At 39.6% G+C, this 21994-nt stretch overlaps 1 protein-coding gene across 9 annotated transcripts in view; it reads left to right on the top strand.

The window, feature by feature from the left end:
- Positions 1 to 21994, top strand: part of RALGAPA2 (Ral GTPase activating protein catalytic subunit alpha 2) — a 188160-nt gene that overhangs the window by 22350 nt on the left and 143816 nt on the right. For all 9 annotated transcript variants that reach the window (XR_014550911.1, XR_014550912.1, XM_083624413.1 and 6 more), the window contains 12 exons: positions 729 to 786; positions 3216 to 3259; positions 7852 to 8029; positions 9204 to 9319; positions 9831 to 9969; positions 10815 to 11014; positions 11386 to 11610; positions 13568 to 13738; positions 15185 to 15322; positions 16302 to 16450; positions 18622 to 18733; positions 19445 to 19682. Coding sequence is in view for 7 of the 9 variants with exons in the window: in XM_083624413.1 (XP_083480539.1) it covers positions 729 to 786; positions 3216 to 3259; positions 7852 to 8029; positions 9204 to 9319; positions 9831 to 9969; positions 10815 to 11014; positions 11386 to 11610; positions 13568 to 13738; positions 15185 to 15322; positions 16302 to 16450; positions 18622 to 18733; positions 19445 to 19682 (1768 nt within the window). In the remaining 2 variants the exon portion in view is untranslated. The remainder of the gene's footprint in view (positions 1 to 728; positions 787 to 3215; positions 3260 to 7851; positions 8030 to 9203; positions 9320 to 9830; positions 9970 to 10814; positions 11015 to 11385; positions 11611 to 13567; positions 13739 to 15184; positions 15323 to 16301; positions 16451 to 18621; positions 18734 to 19444; positions 19683 to 21994) is intronic.

Below are 21994 nucleotides of genomic sequence, written 5' to 3' on the forward strand. Positions count from 1 at the left end.
TAGTGTTGAACTAGGATTCAGCAGCCATTCCAGCTGGCCACTCAATGGGGAGTGAGTGGGTGACATTTTGTCCGCAGGCAGCAAAATGTCTTGAGCCAGCCTTAATGGGGAAAAGCTTGTAACGTAGAGCAGAGCCCAGCCTATTTAGAAGTAGTATGATACAGTTGTTTTTTCTTAATAGCTCTCAGGGAAAAATATAGATAATAGAATCATAGAATTGTGGAGTTGGAAGGGAAGGGACCCCAAGGGTCATTTAGTCCAACCTCCTGCAATGCAGGAATTGTGTGTGTGTGTGTGTGTGTGTGTGTGAGAGAGAGAGAGAGAGAGAGAGAGAGAGAGACCAAATGTCATCTGTCATTAAGATTATGTATTGCCAGAGCTGCCTGAACATAAGTATTTACAATGCTTGAGTACTAGCTGCTTCATAAAGCATAAACACATGGCAGTTGACTGCTTGTTTTAACTAATTTTCCTTAACAATGATCTATAATGAATAATTTTGAGCAATGTTGTAAATTCCAGAGGTTTTTACCTGCTAAGATTCTTATACTTTTGGTGAAGAGATTCCTTCCATGTCAACAGAAGTCTTAAGTGTAAAAGAAATTATTTGACAGCGTTGACCCTCCCTAAAAAACCCTAATCTGTATTGCACTTAAGTGATGTAAACTAGATGCCAAGCAGCTGTTTTGTCAATATGATATAAAATATGAATTATCTGTGTTCTCCAGAAAATATTACAACTACTTCCAGAAAGAATTTTCTATCGGTGGCATTTCCACAGCATAGGTAAGTGAGGTTTGGCTTTAATTATTATTTTTTTAAGATTATTTTTTTAAAATTTAGTTCAGTTTATTAAACGTTGGGGTACATTTCTCCACCTTCACTAAAGCCAGTGTACAAATGTCAAATAATTTTAATGGAGCTAGATGGTACTCTTTTCTTATTACTACCATTTAACATTGTCTCTAAACATGCATTAATGCATTCAAAGCATTTATACTTCACCCTTCAGTAGGAAAAGCTCTGAGCAGCTTACAAATCAATAAAAATAACACAGTCCCAAATTCTTAATGTTTCATTGGTCTTCTTAATGACCAGCTTGGATGGAAATTTGAGGTCCAGGTGGCTTCTGAGTTGAAAAATCATGGAGACCCAAGCTTCTTAGAAGTGAATGTAGTACAGCCAGAAGTTGTACTTCTGAGGCCTAGCTGGAATTTGTCAGCTTCTTGTCACTTCACTCAGAGCAGGTCGGCTTAGGAGAGCCCAGCTGATATAATCACACTCAGAGCAGCTGGTCCTGCTGCTCTGCCATAGGAAAGGTGAACTGACCGCCTCAGTGAAGGAGAAGAGGAGCTCAGCCCACCTGGTAAGATCAGGAGCAGCAGCAAGTGTTGACGACAGTTTCTTCCTGCTTTTTGCTACTTTTCCTCACATGCCACTTGGAAAAGATTGTTTCCAGGAAATTTGATAGGATACAGGTATACTATAATTTAGTTTAAATCAAATATGGAATATTAATAGCAATAATTTGTTGCAGTACCAAAACATTGCAATAAGTAATCTAGTTATGTATAATGAAGTGAATCTCCCTGTGGGGAGCATTCCACAAACAGGAAGCCACTGCAGAAAACACCCATTCTCATGTTGCCATCTTCTGGACCTCTCGTCGAGGAGGCACATGAAGTAGGCCCTGAGATAATGATTGCAGGGTCCAGGTCGGTTCATATGGGGAGAGGCAAATACCAGGTAATTACTTTGGCCAACATGTATAAAGAAACTTAAGTATTTCAAAGTGACATATATTATGTTTCTTCCATAGAGTCCTGAAAGAATCCTAATTTATACATAAAGTTGTGACCTTGGCTTAAGTCATAAGGTCATGGCTAAAAGAAGTGCCATGCTGCATAAACAATATGACATCCAGGACCCCAAGGGCATGAAACAATTGGGGTGATGGCTAGATTGCAAATGGTGTTTAACTAATGAGTAACCCAACCAAGCACCAATGGCACTCCTAGACAGTGCACCTGATCTCTTAGAGAGAGTGCAGTCCCCTCAAGCACTGGTTGAAGACCATCTCAATGGACAGAAAAATTGCCTGACAGTGGCACCTACGTCATGTCAGGATCGAGTTTCAATTTCCCAACACTCAATTCAACTTCCAAATGACAGATAAGCATTTCCTCTGCATGCTGATGAGGGTGAACCCTCATCTGCAGTTTGAAATGATATGGTGCAGAAAGAATATTGCCATCTTATCTGTGGTTTCTGGGAACTAGATATAAATGTTAAGTATTTCTATGGAAGTTGTACGAATAAGTTGCTGTGAAGAGATGTTGAGGCTTGCTGGCCCATCACACCACCAGATGCCAAGTAGGCAACAGCTCCTGAAGAGACCACATTTGGGCAGTGCCTGAAGTCTCTACCTCGGAAGGAGGAGGAGCAAAGTGGGGCATTTTCAACCATCTGCCTGATGGGAGGGAAGGAGCCCGGGTGTCATGCCTTAGGCAGAACAGAGGGTGGGAAAACATGGAGGAGGGAAGAAGGGCACAATGCAGGGAACAGGTTGCTTAGTAAGCAACTTCTCCAAGCTTAGTAAGGCTTCTCCAAGGAGATTGGGAAGACTTGGCTCTCACCCCCCTGCCAGAGGTCACCTGCAGGCTATCCCCTTAAGCCCCATTGGACAGGACCATAAATGGAATTGCAGCCTCCTGGGTTTACCCAGCCCCTCTCCTTGCGGAAGCATAGGAGTTCTGGACTTAAGCCAGGCATTGAGGGAAGACACTCTGTAGTGAGAGGTTCCAAGGTTACTTTGGAAAGTCTTACTGTCCCCTGCAGTTTGGGATTTACTTCTGAGAAGACTGGAGTGGAAAAGAGAGGGTTGGAACCTCCAGAGAAGGAATTACGGAATCGCGCCCCAGGAGTGAAGCCCTCCTGAAAGGCTTTACTTATTGGTAAAATAAATCTACAGCATAGGTGGAAGCAGGGATGTGAGGCTCCATATCTGAAATAAAGCTGTATAGCTGACCAGGTGTGAGTTGGTGTGTTCTTTAACTCCTTAGGCTGATGTGGCCAATGGAAAATATGACACCTCCTTTGTCATGCCCCTTATTCTGGAGTATGGCACAGTTGGGTTAGTATATAAACAGCCATAATGAACTCACTTGTGGATTGAAGACATCATTTCCTAGTGTATTTTTTCTTTTACTCTTCAGGTTCAGTTTTGAAGAAACTTTTGCACACTGGAAACTGTCTTAAGGTATTTCAACTCCTGTTTTAAATTCATTGTTAATTAGAAGTTTACAACCCAAGCTTACAAACCAACATGTTAATTCAAATCAACATGTGAAATTCAGTACTTCTCCCCATTTACCTATTAACCCTTGTTACCATCTTTGAGTTCCTTTTTTTAAAATTAAAAGTTTATTGGCATAAACACATACAGAATACAATAAAAATTATGGATATGGTGAATAGAAATAGATCTAAAAGTACAAAAAATAAAACACAGATACAGAGGAGGAGTAAAAACCAATAAACTACTGAAAGTACAATGCCACTTTCAGTTGTTGTGCAAGGAGAAAAAGGTGGGTCAATTAAGTTCTCAATAAAACCTCTGCACATACTTGTATGTAAAACAAGTGGGCTGTTCAGTTGAGTTAGCATAGGAAAACATCTTATGCCATATTGAGTAGAAGGGATCTATTTTCAATGAACCATTTTGGACTCTCGGTTTATGTCAGGTGTTCTGACAATGCAATGGCCCATACTTTCGCTAGCCGCCGCTCCTGAGAAGGAGATGATTTGGACTTCCAGTGGTCAGCCACTGTCAGTCTGGCTGCTGCAAGAAGCATGAGCACAAGAGATTTCTGCATGATAGATGAGTTGGTCCCACACTCCAAGGATAGGAGTGCCAATGCTGGGTCTGGGGAAAGTACCTGTGAGGTAATAATGCACATAGCATCAAAGGTTTGGATCTCTGAACTATGCAACAGTCCCACCACATATGGAGCAGTGTTCCAGTGTATCCGCAACCTTGCCAACCTAAACTGGAGTAGCCTTTGCCAGTTTTAGATAGACGGAGTAGAGTACAATTCCATCTTAGCAATGTTTTCAGTGTGGCTTCCTGTATTCTTGCAGAGGTAGCTTTAAGTGGGGGTTTAGACCATATTGCTTCCCATGCTTGTTCCTCTATCCGAAGGCCCAGATCACTCTCCCACATTGATCGTAGCCCCTGGGAAGAGCCTGATGCTTTACTAAGTAGAATTTTGTATATATTAGAAGCCATACCCTTATTACTTAAGGTCACATTAATGCAAAGTAGCTCACAGGGAGTCAGGGGGCAGTGACCCTCTCCTTTGTGCTGCAGTACTGAACAAAAGAGAACGTGGGTTAGTTGGCGCTTACTATGTGGGCTATCTTTTAGTTTACCCTTTAATAAAGATGCTGACATAGGCATAATAGCTTTGATCCTATATATTCCTTTTTGTTCTCAGCATTGATATTGATAATACTTATCATCAAAACAGAATGCTGGATGGTCCAGAATGGGCGTCAAGGGTGACTTCAGGGGGGCCAGATGTATTTGCCATCTACACCACTCTTTAAGTGTTAGTTGTAAAAATGGGTTGTTTTTTGTAATCCTCGCCCAAGAGGTTTTGAGAAAGGGCAGGCCTTGAAGGGAGGGTATCGACGGTTCCAATTCATTGCTAACCCAAGGAACTGAGACTGAATCATTAATAATATGTATCTTAAGGCAGCCCTGTTCAGGGAAGTTTTTAATCTGTGATATTTTAGTGTATTTTTGGTTTTCTATGGAAGCCGCCCAGAGTGGCTGAGGAAACCCAGCCAGATGGGCGGGGTACAAATAATAAATTATTATTATTATTATTATTATTATTATTATTATTATTATTATCTTTTGTTTTAATTGTTTTAATTGAGTTCCTAAGCTATGTACATGTTAATTGCTTTCAACTGCTCATTCTTTCAAGTGCTCATGTACAGTTGGAGATTTAGAGGCACCAGGAGTCTTAACTCAGAAAGCAAGATGGTCCTGTTATAATTTGGAGGTGTCTCCTGTGCTAGCAGGGACCTTTTCCCATCCTCTGCCTGTGTTCCCATTGCAGAAATGTTTCTAACCTTTAGCTATTGTTACTTTGTATCTTATAGTGATGCTACAATTAGGTAGCAGTAGAAATATATATTAAAAAATTGTCCAGTAGCACCTTAGAGACCAACTAAGTTTGTTCTTTGTGTGAGCTTTCGTGTGCATGCACACTTCTTCAGATACACTGAAGAAGAATACTACAATATTATGAAGCCTAATGAAAAGATTGGCACATACAACCTGAATGTAGCCCAGAAAAACTAGGGCTCCATCTTCTATTCACTAAAATAATCACAAATGCTTCACAAAATGTAGGATATAAAAAGTTTAATAGAATAAGTAGTAACACAGGAAGCTGCATTATATCAGGCAATACTGTTTGTACATCTGTCCCAGTGTTGTCTACTTTAGGGATGGGAAACTGGTCCTCCAGATGTTACTGGACTACAGTGCCCATCATTCCTGACCACTGAGCATTGTTGCAGGGGCTGATGGTAGTAGGAGTCCCACAACATCTGAAGGACCATAGGTTCCTCATCCCTTGTCTACTCTGACTCGGATTGGCTCTCCAGGGGCTCATAAGCCTTTCCCATCACCTGCTGCTTGATCCTCTTAACTGGCAAAGTCAGTGATTGAACCTGGGATCTTATACATGCAGAGTATGTGTTCTATTACTGAGCTATAGTCTGTAGGGCAGCAAGTGATAGAGCTATTTTGCATCAGCTTAAAAAAAAATGGAGGAACAAAGATGTTCTGTGTTAGAGCAATATGACACCAGCCACACCTGCTTATAAACTTGTGGCTGCAATTTGAAGCAATCTCTGGTTAGACTGTTCAAAGCTGTCTTTCAGAATATGGTGGAGAATGATGGATTCAAGTATTGCATGTTCTCATCTCTTTTGTGTAGCTGTGTATGTAAGGTATTTTGTTCATGTCCACTCGTGAAATCAAGAGAGTGTCTCTTAAGCTTTGGAGTTGTTGTGGACCTGTCACATCCTTTACAGCTGAAGATATGACCTGCCATAGGACTTTAAAGTCTTCAGTAGCCCCCACAGAGTGGCATGAAAGCCTCTAATAGACTGGGTGCCGTCACATGCTGTGGAAACTGGCATACCTTCTATCTAAGTAGTGGTGATAGCAGTGTACTTAGGCTTGCAGAATTTTGTAAAATGGCTAGAAAGAGAGTTTGCAGATCCACTACAGATTTAGCAACCCACCTGACAATGCTAATGGGGTGTCTCTTCCTGTGGGCACACTTGTAATTAGAATCGGTAAACAAAGTAATAAACCGAAGTTTTATTTGCTAGGATCTAGTTGCCTGGAACACTGTATTTGTACAGTGGTAAATATGTATGAACATACCCAATGCTATTTTTCTAAAAAAAGAGGTGCCAGAACTCACCATGAACCCTCCCCTGTTCTCTTATAATGGCAATGGTCTCCACCTGGAAGGTGCCAGAACTGAGTTCCAGTGAGTTCCATCTTGAAGAAAGGCCCTGAATGTATCACAGAAGTATAAACAAGACAAGTATAATATTTTGAAATGTGCTAAGAAGCAATGATACAGATAGACTTAAGGTCAAGAAATAAGTAGATGTATTGTAAGAAAACTTGGAAATTTCAGATATTTCCAGGCTGACACAGGGTCCAAATATAGGCAAGAGCTCATGACAAAGATAGCAAAGCAGTATATCAAGGGTAAAAGAAAGCCGGGAATCCTGAGCAGTAAGAGGTATGCTATACAAGTGCAGTGGATGACCTTGAAATAGGCTTCAGCCCTGAGCTCAATAAAAAATTTTAGTTGCTGCGGCACTTGTGTTATCCCTCTTTCTTCCATTGTTTGAGCAATGAGATGTTCTGTACCTAACATTTTGTTTTTGTGCAGAGTTTTTTTTCTTTCCTTGGCTCAGCAATTCCACTTCCTTGGATCTTTCTCTTTTTCCAGGTGCACAGAGATACAGCCTATTTAGGATATCTATATATTGCTTAATCATCTATAAATCTCTAAGCGGTTTACATAGAACATAAAATGTTCATTAAGCAAGTAAACCTAAAAATCATCAGTTGTTTATACATAATAAGATAAAATTAAAAATTGTATGTCTGATTACATGCTTGAAACAAAAAAGTCTTTAGCTGGTGCAAGAAACAATACAATCTTAATATTCCAGTATCCTTGGAATAATGGAGTAATGGTTGGGATAAGAAAGGAGCAAGAAAGCTACTCATTCAGTCATTGCAGTCTTTCTTGTAAAATATGGAAACAATGGGTTGTTTTCAAAATAGCACAAAGTAGCTTCTTGTGCAAGCAGAAAGACTTTCATTTGCACAACAGAACTTTCCCCTCCTCCCCTTGCACACCTGCTGAATCTTTTCTGGGGTTTACCTCAGTCCTTCGGAACAGATTTGGAGACACCATGGGGCATGTGTAGGGGAAGGAGAGGGTAGAAGTCATATTGCATAAATGGAAGTCATATTGGTTCCGTCTGAAACCTGGACTTCGAAAAATATGGCAGTATTAACTATAGTGCCAAATCTTTTCTCCAATTGAACAACTGATTGCAAACTTCTTCAAAGGAAAACCTTCTCTGCAAAGTGAATGCAGTGACCCTTTTTGGCAGTAATGGTTGAAAGCAGTTACAACAAAGTACTTTATTAAGGTGTTAAGGCTATTTCTTATTTTCCAAGCGTTGCTGGACTGTTATTTTTATATTGCTTTCTAAAATGTGTCTTCTTTCTAGATAAGATGTGAAGGAATCAGACTGTTTCTTCTCTGGTTACAAGCTCTCCAGACAAATTGTGCAGAAGAGCAACTGTTAACCTTTGCTTGCCTCGTTCCTGGTTTTCCTGCAGTGATGTCTTCACGAGGTCCATGTACACTCGATACTCTCATTAGCCCTCCTCCCAGTCACACTGATGGTTTGTTTTTGCTATATTCTATTATTTTCTCAAGTATCTTAAGTTTTTAGTTGCACTGTCACCTGATTAAAGAAACTTTGTTGATTAATCATATGAATTTTAGTCAATCCATAGATTGAATCTCTCTAAATTTGCATTTGAGAAAAAACAATTTCAAACAAAAAAGTGTGGGGTTTTTTGTTTTTAGACAATGTGCAAGTATTTTTGCAGGTTTCATCATAGTAGTGGCATTCTCTCTCTCACATTAGGAAATGTCTCCAGATGTTCTTATAGGTACTTCCTTTGGGCATGGTTGAGGGGTCCTCAGTAGCCCCAGTATACTGAGTGTTACTTAGAAAAGAAAAAGGGAAATTGGCAAGGGAAAGGAATGGAATTTGATATCCTGGAGGAAGACATGGCTAACTAGAACCTTGAATAGAAGCTCTTGTGTTAGGATACACTGCAAAGTTTTGCTGCAGGTGCTACCTATTCCTTCTGATATCAACCTTTAGTAGCCCAGTGCCTGTCACTTTCTCAGTTACAGAGGGTCACCTAAAAATGACACAGTAGTTTCTGCATACTTGAGTTCCTCCCAGATTTGCAGAAGCGTATAAATTTACCCAATTGAAAAGAAAAATGATTTATTTTTAAAAGTCCCACAAAAGTCTAATAAGGATCTAGTCTCAGTGGCTTCCAGAACATAGAGGGTGTCAGTTGGAGGGGGGGAAAGGAAAAAGGACACCTAGACAAAGGATCCTTATTCAAAAAAGGATCCCACCCTCATCTATATAGCAATAAAGAACTCAAGTTTGTGGCTAGTACTATCCTGAGCCCTTTTGTATTATCTAGTGCAGCAGATGAAGGCTTCAGAAGGGTGAGAAAGAAATCTAAAATGTGTCAGCCTGCTGCATGTGTTTGACATTGCAGACAGCCCCATAGCTGTCATGAAGTCCTGGACTGCTCTAGATCCAGTGGCCCCTATAGGCATGGGTATTTATACCTTACTGAACAATAATCCTGGGGATTTTCTTCTACCGGAGAGGAGGAAAGCCATCTGAAAGTGGAGGATTCTGGAGCCTGCAGTCTCTCTACTTGAGCTGACTGAGCTCCCACCCCCAATTTTTCATTTTAAAAAAAGAAGGTGTTTATGCAACTGTGTCTTAAATCTTTCAAAATTACTTCTTTTTTATTTTAGCAAAGATTTATCCTGAAGAAATAACTCCACTTTTACCACATGTTTCTGGAGAAAAAACAGCTGAGGACCCAACATGCTATTTCCTTCAGCTACTGTTAAAATATATGGTAATCCAGGTAATTACATGTAATTACATGTAAATCTGCTTATTCAGCGTTGGTTAACTTGATGATATATTCACCTGCTCACAGCATATCTAAATAAGCACAAGATAACAAAGCAGAGTATATTGTAAGGACACAATTCCATAATTTGTCACTGAGGATGTTCATCAGTATCTAGTGTCTTCATTATTAATGTGTGCACTTCATAGGTCATAGGCACTGCCTCTTCCCCTGTGTTCCAACATGACTTTTAAGATCAGCCAAGATCTTGTCTGTATTGACTGTGCACTGTGTTCAAACAAGAAGATAATGAAGAGAGGTGTTTTCAATAGCTACCAAAGTTACATCAGTAACCAAGTACTTTCTGTTTAGTGTCTGCTTGATTTTTAAACTCGTCTGTCTTGAGGCCTAAATATGGGATTGGAGAGCAGTGCATTTTTTTAAGTGCTCATATAAAGTGTTTCATTTAGACTTATTTTTCAGTATGCTGTGTATTAACATGACACTCCTTACTCTGGTGTAGGCTGCGAGCTTGGAATGGAAGAATAAAGAGAACTGTGATACTGGATTTAAGTTTCTGTTTGCATTGTTCAGAAAGTATTACCTTCCTCACTTATTTCCCTCTTTTACAAAACTAACCAACGTATACAAACCTGTGCTTGGTGAGTAGCCATTTTATTTTTATTTTTTCCAAATAAAGTGTGAGATACGTATATTTTCCGTGCGTCTTAATGTCTCTTTATACGCATTTGAATATATTTTCTTACTATGCTCTCTGGTTCTAAATATGTTCACTCTGATCCAGAGAACCATGAGAGTTGCAGAAGGGTGCCCATCAGGGGACACCAGGCATGTCACGGTTCTTTAGCTTCAGCCAACCACCTGCAATATGGGGATGTTATAAAATTGACCTACCTTAGAGGGTTGCTGTAAGGGTTACAAGAATGCTTTAGGGAAGTGAATGTGTTTAGGGTTGAGGATCTTACAGCCTGATCCTAAACATGCTTGCTTGGAGGAAGGCCCATTGACCTAAATGTGTTCTCCTTGGAATTGGATCCTTGCATTGGATTGCAACCTTTGTCTTTTATTCAATAGGCATGATTTTAACAATGGTGTAGTAAAAGCTTCACTTCTCTTTAAAAGCTAAAGGCAAAACAACCTGAGTGTTATGTCTTTTTATATAATCAAGTTGTAGGAGTAGAAAGCTGGACGTGTCGGAGAAACAATTCACATGTGAAACTTGTGACACTTTAGATCGTTCAAGTGATATATGATGACTTTCTAAATTTAAGCCACCCTTTCTGTACTTTTTGCCTGAGGAAGATAAATGATCATTTATATGGCTTTGTAATGTTTCAAACATGGAGTTCAACATTTGTACAAAATATTGCTTTCTCTGAGAAAGGTGACTTCATTGTTTTCACTGAATGGAAAAATTACACTGTGAACCGTGTAATTCACAATGTCAAAATTTTTAAAATTTCATTTTCTGTTTTCTGATTTACAGACATTCCTGGCCTGCGACCCAAACCAGCGTATGTTAGTGTAGCTTGTAATAATGAAAACATTTATAGCACAAAAATACCATACATGACAGCTCGTGTAGCCTTTATTAAATGGCTTGTAAACTTTTTTCTGGAAAAGAAGTACTTCACACCAACACAGAATTCTAAAAATGGAGGGGACGTTTTGCCCAGAATCATTCAAGTGAGTTGTAAATTGTATACATGTTTGTATTCCTTTAAAAAATGTTAAATTGGAATGTTATAGCTAATGCTTTGTTAAATGAACTGTGATATTTACATGGGCTTTACCCATTCTGTTTGTGCGTTTTGAGAGTTACTGTTAGCCATAATTACATAGAATGTTTTCTGAAATAAGCTTTTATTTAATAGTAGAATAACATCTTTGTGACAATTGGCAGTTACAAAAAATGAAATGTGGCTTTAAACATGGATTTAAACAAATGTATCTTGAACTATGTAAAAGATTCACACATAATGCTAAGCCACTACATATTAAGTTTATAAATTATAATTTGCTGTCTTCTCTCTCCCCTCTCCCCAATGTTACTTAAGAGTGTGGGCGGTGCAATTCAAGATAAAAATTCTGAAGTAGAGAACAGTGTTGTATTGGATCAGGAGAAAAGTCATTCAACTAATGGCACGTTGACTGAGAGGAGGCTCAGTGATTCCAGTTTTTGCAGTATTGAAGAACAACACCGGGTCGTCTATGAGATGGTGCAACAGATCCTTTTGTCTACACGAGGTTATGTCAATTTTGTCAATGAAGTATTTCGTCAGGTTAGTTCTGGGTGATTGTATGTATGCTGTGGAAATGTAGTAGTGTGCTAGGTTTAGATCATGATTTCCACATTAAATCTTTGCCCAGTCCTGACATGTACTAGGAAGACTTGGGCCAGTCTATCTCTCTTTTTCCTAACCTTCATCACTGTAGGTTGCTGTCAAGGTAAAATAAATCAATGGAATCTTCTTCTGAGGTCTTGGGAAAGTATGAGTAAAATATTTCTAGAGGTGTATGGAAGATAAAAGCACAATAAAGCTATGGTGGCAGTCCTGAGCTCATGTACCTAGGGAGTAAGTCCCATTGATTTCACTGGGACTTATTTCTGAATAAACTTAGGATTGTGGTCCAAAATGTTAAAGTTGTAATAAAGGCTGAGATAATTCAGCTAAAAATCTTTTGCTTCTCTCTAGAGAGAAAATTGTGGGATATACAAGTGTGACTTATAGTGAAAATAATAAGTGAGTGTAGGAAAGAGAGATAAAGTGCACAAAAATGCCAAATGTGCTGCCTATGAAAAGTCCGCTTTTTCTATTAAGAAACAGGTGAAAAACAAGGAGCTGGGTTTTTGTCCCTGCTCTTAGCTTTTCAGAAAAGGAAAACTTAAATATTGTTAGGTGGAATATGCCCTCTTCTGACATACTTTTGAATTGCACTATTTAATTTAACTTGGACATTACTTACCTATTCGGATGTTCAAAGGCAAATACAGTGGTATCTTGGTAGTTGAACGGCTTGGCTCTTGAACAAATCAACTCCTGAACGCCACAAAGCCAGAAGTGACTGTTCCAGTTTTTCGAACGTTTTTTGGAAGCCGAATGTCAGACGCAGCTTCTGCAGCTTCTGATTTGAGTGCAGGAAGCTCCTGCAGCCAATCAGAAGCTGCGCCTTGGTTTTCAAACCATTTTGGGAGTTGAACGGACTCCCAGAACAGATTAAGTTTGAGAACCAAGGTACCACTGTACTTGTATTTTTGATCCCTATGTTACCCCAAGAAGGGACTAAGAAATCTAACTTATAGTGAGGTGATGAGGAATTTGTGAACCAACACCAACATGAATCCTCATTTACAATGACACAGTAGAGGAAGAAAAGTATAAATCCAAACCAATTGTACCTGTTACAAATATCTGAATAGGTTGGTTGTTTTGTGTCACAGAATTTATTTGATGTAAAGTCTAATTCTGTCTGTTTACGTGGATGTCCAATCCTGTATGTTCAGTGGATCTTACTTCCAAGGAATATGCATAGAATTGTAGCCTAATTTGTAGAGGGTCTGTTCTATCAACAAAAATGTCCATACTACTTACACATGGCTTTGTAAAATCAGAGAATCATTTGGGATTCAAAAACCTTTAAAAGGCTGATCATTTTTTAAAAAGATTGCAGATCTCTTGGTTCATTATCCTATAGTAAAAATTATATTAAGAGAACCTCAGGGTTGGCTTTTCTTGATCTGTGACCTTATTGCATAATTTTCATGTTATGCCATGAATGCTCCTTTTTAATTATTTGCATATTGGCTTGATGTATTGAAGCAGTGCATTGCAGTGGTGTAACCAAATCTTAAAATGTTTTGTATAGCTCTCTTCTGATCTAAGATGGGTGTACTCACTCTTACCACCTCCAATCTATTAGAGGGGAAAAAACTTATATTGTACCGAAAAGGTGTCTTTCAAGCCTAATTGTGGCATGGGTAGGGGGGAAATTGCAGCTTGGGAGGGGAAGTCCTTGAAATTCCTCCCTGCAGCACAGTAAGGCTTGAAAAAGACTTCTAGCAGAATGTTTTTTCCAAGCCTAATTGCAGCGGGCCAAGGAGGAGATGCTGTAGGCCTGATAGGAGAGCACCAGGAGCTGCTTCTGGCCTGCAGACATTCATCTGTAATGTACTTTCAATCTGTACAAGTGTACTTTATTTCTCTTATGTATCAGTAATGTGTACTGTTGACATTTTAGGCTTTTTTATTGCCTTCATCTGAGATATCGTCAACAGAAAAAGTAGTGAAGGTATATAGGAAGTGGATACTCCAAGAGAAGCCTGTGTTCATGGAAGAACCAGATATGAAGGAAACGGTTCATGATGATGACGTCTTAGATCATCCAACAGCAGAAACAGAAGGCAAACATGTATGCTACCAGCCTTTATTAAATAGGTGGATAGTTTATAATGTGTAATTAATTGAGGTTTGTGTGCTTTATGATGACTAGCCAGGCTAAGAATAATAGAACTTCACAAAGTTTCATTTGTGGCCTTTCATCTAGCTATCTACCACTAATAATGTGCCTGTTCCCGTCCTAGCTATTCCTACACTCCATACAGGACTAAACAGATCAAATACTCACTACCTCCTAATAAGGACAAATATACCACTTTTGGATATTTTCCTCCCAAGCTTTTGTTATATTCCTCTGTGTGATAGTATGACATTTATTTATTTGATTAAAAATATTTATAGGCTGCCCTTCATGCAGAGAGATTCCAAAGCAGTGTACAAAAGGTAAAAATTCAGTGGGTTGTATCAATGGTGTCACCCAGCTGGAGCAGATTTAGAGGTGGGATGAGTGGAGAAGAAGGAATGACTGAAAATTGCTCCCCTCCCTGTTCTGATGATGGAAGCCTTCCTGCCAGCTGAGCAATACGATTGGATACAACCCAAACGATAAAACATCAGCTATGTCATGATGGAATAAATTATAAAACATCTGAGTAATAAAATGTACTTTTTTCCTTGGCTTGTGAATACTGCAAGTAATGAACTTACCCTTTCCTATTAATATATTAGACCTATAGAAGTATTCACAGAATTGCAGAATTGGAGGGACCATGAGGGTCATCTAGTCCAGCTGCCTGGAGTGCAGGAATCTTGAACCTCTGACCCTGAAATTAAGAGTCTCGTGCTTTACCAACAAGGCTATGCATTCAGTTACATATATTATGCCTTCACCTGGCAGTATATCGTGGGTGGGACTTGCCAGCTGGCTGGCGCCTTGACTTCCTTCTCTGGCTGCCTCCTTCCTCTCTGTGCCAGGCACTGGTTGAAGCAGGAGTGGCAACGGTTTCACCCTGGCACCTTGTGGGGCCAGGGGTGATGCTCTTTCCTTTCCAACACCACAGTCTGTCGCTATATCATGGTGTTCAGCTGGTGATACATCACAGTGTTGAAAACCTGATATCGCCTGCCCTAGTGGTAACACGTGTTGCCCAATTGTGTGGCGCCTACTCATGACAACACTGACTTTCCTGGTGGGAGCATTGACATGAAGGGATGTCATAGTTTAAGGAGCATTTGGATGTGTTTATATGATACAATTCTGACTAGTTAATAAAAAAAGATATTGGAACTTTGGAATAACACTGATTTCATTGGGGATTACATCCAACAGAACCATGTTTAGGATTGGAGAAAGACATGACTTGCAGATTTTTGAAAGGCTTCAAGGGCCGTGGAAGTTGCTTGTACTTCTTGGGCTGACCTGCTGCATTTAAATTATTACACCTTAACCATTTAAAAATAAATTTGATATGCTGTCTTAACCAGTGCATATTGTCATTTTTTCTTTTCTTTTTTGAAGCTTGCAACTGGCCATTCTGGACATAAAAGGTCATCTAGTTGGGGAAGATCACATTCCTTCTCTAATGCGGTTAATAGAGGGTGTATATTAGAAGATGAAAACAAGAATGTCAAAGCAGGGCTTCAAGCTACACTACAGGTAACATTTATGGGATGTCACGATAGTCAAATGGAGCAGAATATTTCTATTTCCAGTATTATTATTTCTGTGTCTGAAGATGAATGCTTTGGACAAATATCACTGAAAGTATTATTGGGCCGCACTCTTCTTTCAAGCTGCTAAAAATCTGGAAATTGATGCAGTTGAACTGGGTGGTAGTTGAGAGGCTTTCTGGTAGTTTTTACTTTTACTGGTAGTTTTTGTATGCCCTCCGAAGAAGAAGTATAATAAGATGCTCTCTAGGCTGATCCTAGCCTAGAGAATCCCTAGGCTGCCCAGGAGCCTTGGGAGTGTCTAAGTTATAATGCTAAAGACCCTTTCCTTCTGCTAAATTCTAGAAATATTAAACAGTAAAGACCTTTAGATTAACTTTACCAAAGTCCAGGGGGCACAAAACAAAAATATTGTGTAATGTTTTAGCAATACAAATATCTAGCTCATGAGGAGATTTTAGTGAGAAATTCTAAAGAAATGCCTTTTAAGACAAATTTCAAAAAATAAAGTATTTTATTGGGAGGCAAAGGGGAAGAAAAAGGGATGACAACTATTTATTTGTTTTTTTATCTTACGTTTACTATCAGATATTATTTCTGATAATCTTGGAGCAAGACAATAATGTATTAGAACCCCCAATGTCTTTTAGAGCAAGTTCCTGAATTTCTCCTAGGAAGAGAAATGCCACCTGTAGAAAGGTTTTGTGGCTCACCAGCAATCATATATCCCACTAGGATAAAAAAACGGTGGTGAGTGGTCCCAAAACGTTTTGAAAACCAAACTCTGTATGCCTTTTACCGTAAAAGGAATGTAAAGGCGCTTTCCTGTTTGTGGTTGTGAGAATACATGTTAAGTGTTCTGAACAGGATGTAGTTTAACATTAGAATAACTGAATAAAATTTGTTGATTTCTCTTCTTCTCACCATCCCCTTTGTTTCTTCTTTCCTTCCTTCAAAATATTAAGGTATTCTTGACAAACTCTGCAAATGTATTTTTATTGGAACCATGTACTGAAATACCTGCACTCCTGAAGGAGCAAGTTGATGCATGCAGAGCAGTTTTGAGTATATTTAGGCGCATGATTATGGATCTTCCAATGAATAAAAAGACATGGTATGTTTTTAATGTATTTCCTCTATGTATGACATGCGTAACATATCTCAAAAATGATCTAAAACATTAAGTCTGCTAGGATCAAGTCCCATTGAACTTAACGGCTCTTATTTCTAAGTAGGCTCTGCTGCTAGCGTTGAATATTTCAGAATTTTAAAACATGTATAAATTTATAAAACATACTGTACCTTCTTTTTTTTACAACCCTATCTGAAATTTTCTACATAGAAATAAGTTTTGAAATCATGACATTTGGTTGTTGTTTCCCCCCCATCTTTAAAAGGGAAAGATCTCCAAATGCATTATCTACATGGGGGTCGTTGGAGACCTGGCAGGCCAAATTTGGCCCATAGGCTGGAGGTTTCTAACTTCTGGTTTAATGCAATTCTTCATGGATACAGAGTGTCATATTTACTGTGTTGATTTATTATTTTTCATATCTAGTAAGCGTACTTTAAAAATGCATGGAAAGTGCTATTTTTCTTTGTTCGGGTTGTGATATCACTCTTTCTCTGGGCAAGTAAGTGCCCTCACCTTGGACTTGTGCTCCACCTAGTGGTTGAAGATAAAATTGCTGCTCCAAATGGAATTTTCGAAATATGTTGCCTCTTTTGGAATCATCAGTGTTTTTTTATTATTATTTCAATTCTATACCACACTTCATCCGAGGATCACAGGGTGCTTTACAGTATCAATCAATCAATCAATCAGTCAATCTCCTTTATTGGCACAGACTTAGTGTGTCATATACATGGATCAGAACACAACACAGGTAATGTCAGGGACTGGCCGGAGGAGGAGGAGGAGGAGGAGGAGTGGTAGAGACCACCACCCCAAGAGCATTCCAGAGAATGGGAAGGGGAAGAGAATGAGGTCTTGGACTGGTGGTTCGAGACAGGTCACACCCCAGAAGAAAAGGAAAGGCGTTGGAAATAATGGGTGAAGAAGAACAGGAGCAAGGTAGTAGTGAACAGAGGCAAGTGTCAGGTGTGTTAGAATCTGTGCAGCAGCCAAGTGAATTTGCCAGAGTCCCTCCCCCTTTCCCAAGAACTAGATGTGTTCTGCGTATCTCAGAACAGACGGCTCAAAGGAGACTTGGCCCTTAGCAGCCACCATAACCAGCAGAGGCCTGTCTACATGTTCCTACAGGCACGTCAAGCAGGAGCGGACCCTTTTTTTTTCCTTTCTGTCCATCTCCTGTTCACCTCACCCCCCAGAAAAAAGCCTGACATTCCTTGGATGTGTGAAGTGCATTGAAGGTGTACATTTATTAAATCAAGTCCTTCTGCCAGTCAGATACTCTCATTCCCCCACTTTCCATTCTTTCCTGTGCTGGAAAGTGTTCACTTCTACTTTGACTAGGTGACTTAAGGCCTGCATTTCTTAACTTACAGCTGCCTTACATTGCCACCATCTACAAAAAAGAAAAAAATTCTCATTCAGCTAGTGTTACAGACAGGATTTTCTCTGAATGCTGCATGCAAGAAATTTGTAGAGCTTCCACCTGGACCAGAGCCAGTGCTTTTATCAAGCACTACAAAATGGCCACCCTGCCCAATCACTAGGCAGCCTTTTCCTTGTTTGTTTGGTAGTTTTCTGCCTTACATGGGTCACCGCTGTGTCCCACCTGAGGTCTCCATTACATGTACAGAGAAAAGACCGTTTGGGTTCTTTCTTGCAAAGAGGATTTCTGTGCATGTAAGCAGGTGACTTCAGGGCCTCACTCTGCAGTATGGGATTTTGCCTTGAGCTGCCTGGCTTTGTTGTTTTTCTACACGCACGACGTATTACCGGAGCCTTTTCTCCTTTTCTTTGTTGTTATTTATTCCACAGAGAGTCTCATTCATTGTTCTGGTCTTGGTTGGCTGTCACTGTTCTCTTTTATGTGTCTCCTTTCTTTTGAAAATTCCATTTGGAGCAGTGATTCATCCACCAGGTAGGGCTCAAGTCCCACCTGATGTTTACTTGCACTTAAATGTCTTTTGCAGAACCCAAATGATCTTTTTTGGAACACCATCCTGTCTGAAGAATGGCAGTGCCAAAATTATTCTGAGGGAGTGTAGCTATTATTCTGAGCATCACATTTGTTAATATATTTTGTGTATTTTTCATATGTAAAATAAAATTATGGGATTTATTTCTAAACATGTGGTTTTTCTATTTTGTCTTAGGGAGCAAATGCTGCAGATACTACTTAAGATAACAGAAGTTGTCATGAATAGATCAAAAGAGAACCAAGTAAAGGATACATTTGCTCAAAGTTTAGCAGGATTATTGTTTCGGGTATGGGCCGTCATCTTGAAATAAGTGTAATTACAGAGTGCTTAACTTTTCCTGTGTGTGAAAACTGCCTCTAACAGTGTGAGAGTTAGAGCAAAAAGATTTTTAGTAAGAAAGAAAGAGTGTAATGTTGTTCCTTGGGAAAATGATAGGCTGGTAGCAGTAGTGTTCAGCTGAACTTATAACTCCATTATATTAAAACAAGAATTGTCTAAAAATTGGAATTAGAAAATAAAGTACAGGAATGCTTAAAGGGTATGTAAATATTGAAATCTATTGAAATTAATTAACATGGCTAAGTTAGGTTCAACAATTCCAAAGACTCTACTCTGAGTGCCTTCCTTTGTTCTGAATAGTTTTTGGCAATTTAATTGCAAATAATGTATTATAGGTCTTGTATCTTAAGAAGGAGAATTAGGAGTTATTGGTCAGAATATGAATAAATGGATTGAATGAATATCCTATATTACATTTGAAACATTTTGGACTGCAAAAATAGATAATGGAACAAGCTTTTAGGCTGTGGAAAAGTTACTGCTTCTGAGTGCAACTTTTTTTATTCCCTTGGAATCTAGAACGTGGATTAGTGATGTTGCCTTGACTGTTGGGGGGTTGCCTTTGCTTGCAAATGTATCCTTTTTTCTGTTGTCAAATTCTAGATGAAAAGTCAATTTATTCACCACTCTAATCCCCTTTCTTGTCTCCCCAACACAGACACTCATTGTGGCCTGGGTTCGTGCTAATCTGAGTGTTTATATATCTCGAGAGCTCTGGGATGAGTTACTACGTGTGCTGTCATCCCTTACAGATTGGGAAGAACTAATAACTGAATGGACTAACATAATGGATTCTCTTACATCTGTTTTGGCAAGGACAGTGTATGGTGTTGAAATGACCAATCTGCCACTGGATAAGCTAAGTGAGCAAAAAGAGAAAATACAGCGAGGAAAAGGTAAACCTTGATTCAGTTAAAATTCTAACAGTTGTGTGTGTTTATCTGTAAGAGCTTGTCAGTCACAGCAAATATGATTATATATTATGTATAATAAATGTTAATCTACTGCTATATTGCAAAGTTAACCCCAACTTACTTTCTATCTTCTCCTGCATCTTCCTTCAGCCTTACTTCACTCAGCCGTGTTTTTTGCAACTCAGCATACATTCTTCGTCTACTGTCCTGATAGCAGCAAATGAAGTACCAGCTTTTATGACTTAATTCTCGGGCTTTGATTGGCATAGAGTAAATGAGCTTACCAAAAATCAGGAGATTTTCATGTGTCTTGAAGCTGATCAGATGTAGCGTTAAATAAAGAGCAAAATATATTCAAACTGAGTGTAGGCAAGAAGTATGTAGCTTATCTGAATGTCTGTGTTGGAAACTTAGCAGCGGCTGAAGTGCTGGAACTTTAATTTTAACCTGAATTTGAACACAATCATTGATATTAAATTATATACATAAAATTATGAGTACAATCCCTTGATCATATACGTGTTGTATTTCTGTGATGTGGTTTTTGCAATTTCCTGTCTACATAAAAACAACTGAAGTTTGAAATGCTTTGTTAGTATCATGAGTTAAGATGTGCACTGCAGAATCAGAAAGTGAAACTCCTGTTTACCTATTCTTATCTACTCAATGGCTAATATAATTGGAACTGGGATTCTCCAGTACGTATGAGCAGTTCTTCTACTATCTGAAGAACAGATAGTTTTTATATCCTCATTTAAATTAAAACACCTTTCAAAGTCTAGTTTAAGTTTATGTACATTGTATACTTCTTGTACAATGGGATGTTTTTAGAAGCAGTACTTTTGTCTTGTCTCTGGGGTCGGGGCAAATGTTGAGGATGCTTTTAAATGTTTTTAGGTGTTTTAAATAGTTTTTAATCTGTGGTGTTTTGAATTTTATTTTTGTTTTGTGGGGGGTGGGATGGACGTTTGGTTGGGGCTGGGGATTTGTTTAATTGTAGTATAATTGTAAATTTTTATTATTGCTTTTTTGGGGGGGTCTACTGTTTTATTGGTTTATTGTATGGTTTGTGTTCTGTTCTTAAGGGGAGAGGTTCAGGGCTGCCTGGGAGTGGGCCCCAGCCAACAGAATAGCTGGGGCTGGGTTCCACACAGAGGGATGCACTGGGACACCCAATCTCAGTGATCACGGGCTGGAGGAGGAACTACGCTAAGACCAAACTACATCATTAACAAGGAGTCAGGTTTAGTCATTGTTTGAAGACTATCCAGGTCTGGTCTTGACTGGAAGGATACTGGAATCAGCAAGGGAGACCCACATGATCTGAAGGTGCTGCTGTGCAGTGCCAGTTCAATGATTCATAAGACTGCTGTCAACCACGACTTGATCTGGCATGTGTAACAGAGACTTGGTTGGATGAAGCAGATGGGCCTGTTCTTGCCGCTGCTTGTCCACCAGGTTTCTCTTACGCACAGCAACCCAGGTCATGTGGGCAGGAGGGGGGATTGCAGTTATTTTTAGGAAGTCATTTACTTACACCAGGTGTCCTATTGGGAAGACCCAGTTTTCTGAGTGTTCTGGAAGGTGGGCAATAGGGGCAGTATAGGATTTCTTCTGGTGTACCGACCTCCCCGCTTTACCAAGGATTCCCTACCCGAGCTGCTTCAGGTCATGGTGGATGTTCTCCTGGAGACACCCTGTTTGGTTGTCCTAGGGGATTTTAACATCCATGCCGACACAACAAGGGGCCACTCGGGACTTCATGGAAAGCTGTCCCTGAATAAATTGGGCCAACTGTAGTTGTGGACATGTGTGACCTGGTGTTCCCTTCCACTTAATGGATCCAAATGGCTTCCAGAGAGTGGTAGGGGATGCTTTATCCCATGTTGATGGCCTTTCAGCTGATTCCCTGGTAGCCCACTGGAATGCGGAGTTAACCAGGGCTATCAACTATCTGCCTCCAAAGCGTCCTCTCCGATTGCATGGAGCCCAGACAGCCCTGTGGTTTTCCCCAGAGCTGAGGGTGATGAAACAATTGCTGAGACGGGTAGAGCGCTGGTGGTGGAAAACTCATTCTGAATCAGACTAGACACTGGTTAGACTCAGAGTCGAGCCTACCAAGTGGCAATAGCAACGGCGAAGAGGACCTTCTTCACCGCTTCTATTGCATCTGCAGAAAACAGCAGCAGGAGACTCTTTCAGGTGGTTCACAATTTAACAGAACCACCTTCACCATTGGGGCCCAATAAGGACCGCAAGATCTTCTGCAACGATTTAGCAAAGTTTTTTTTGCA

Source organism: Podarcis filfolensis (assembly GCF_964270895.1).
Source record: "Podarcis filfolensis genome assembly, chromosome: 7".
In the NCBI taxonomy this organism is placed as follows: domain Eukaryota; kingdom Metazoa; phylum Chordata; class Lepidosauria; order Squamata; family Lacertidae; genus Podarcis; species Podarcis filfolensis.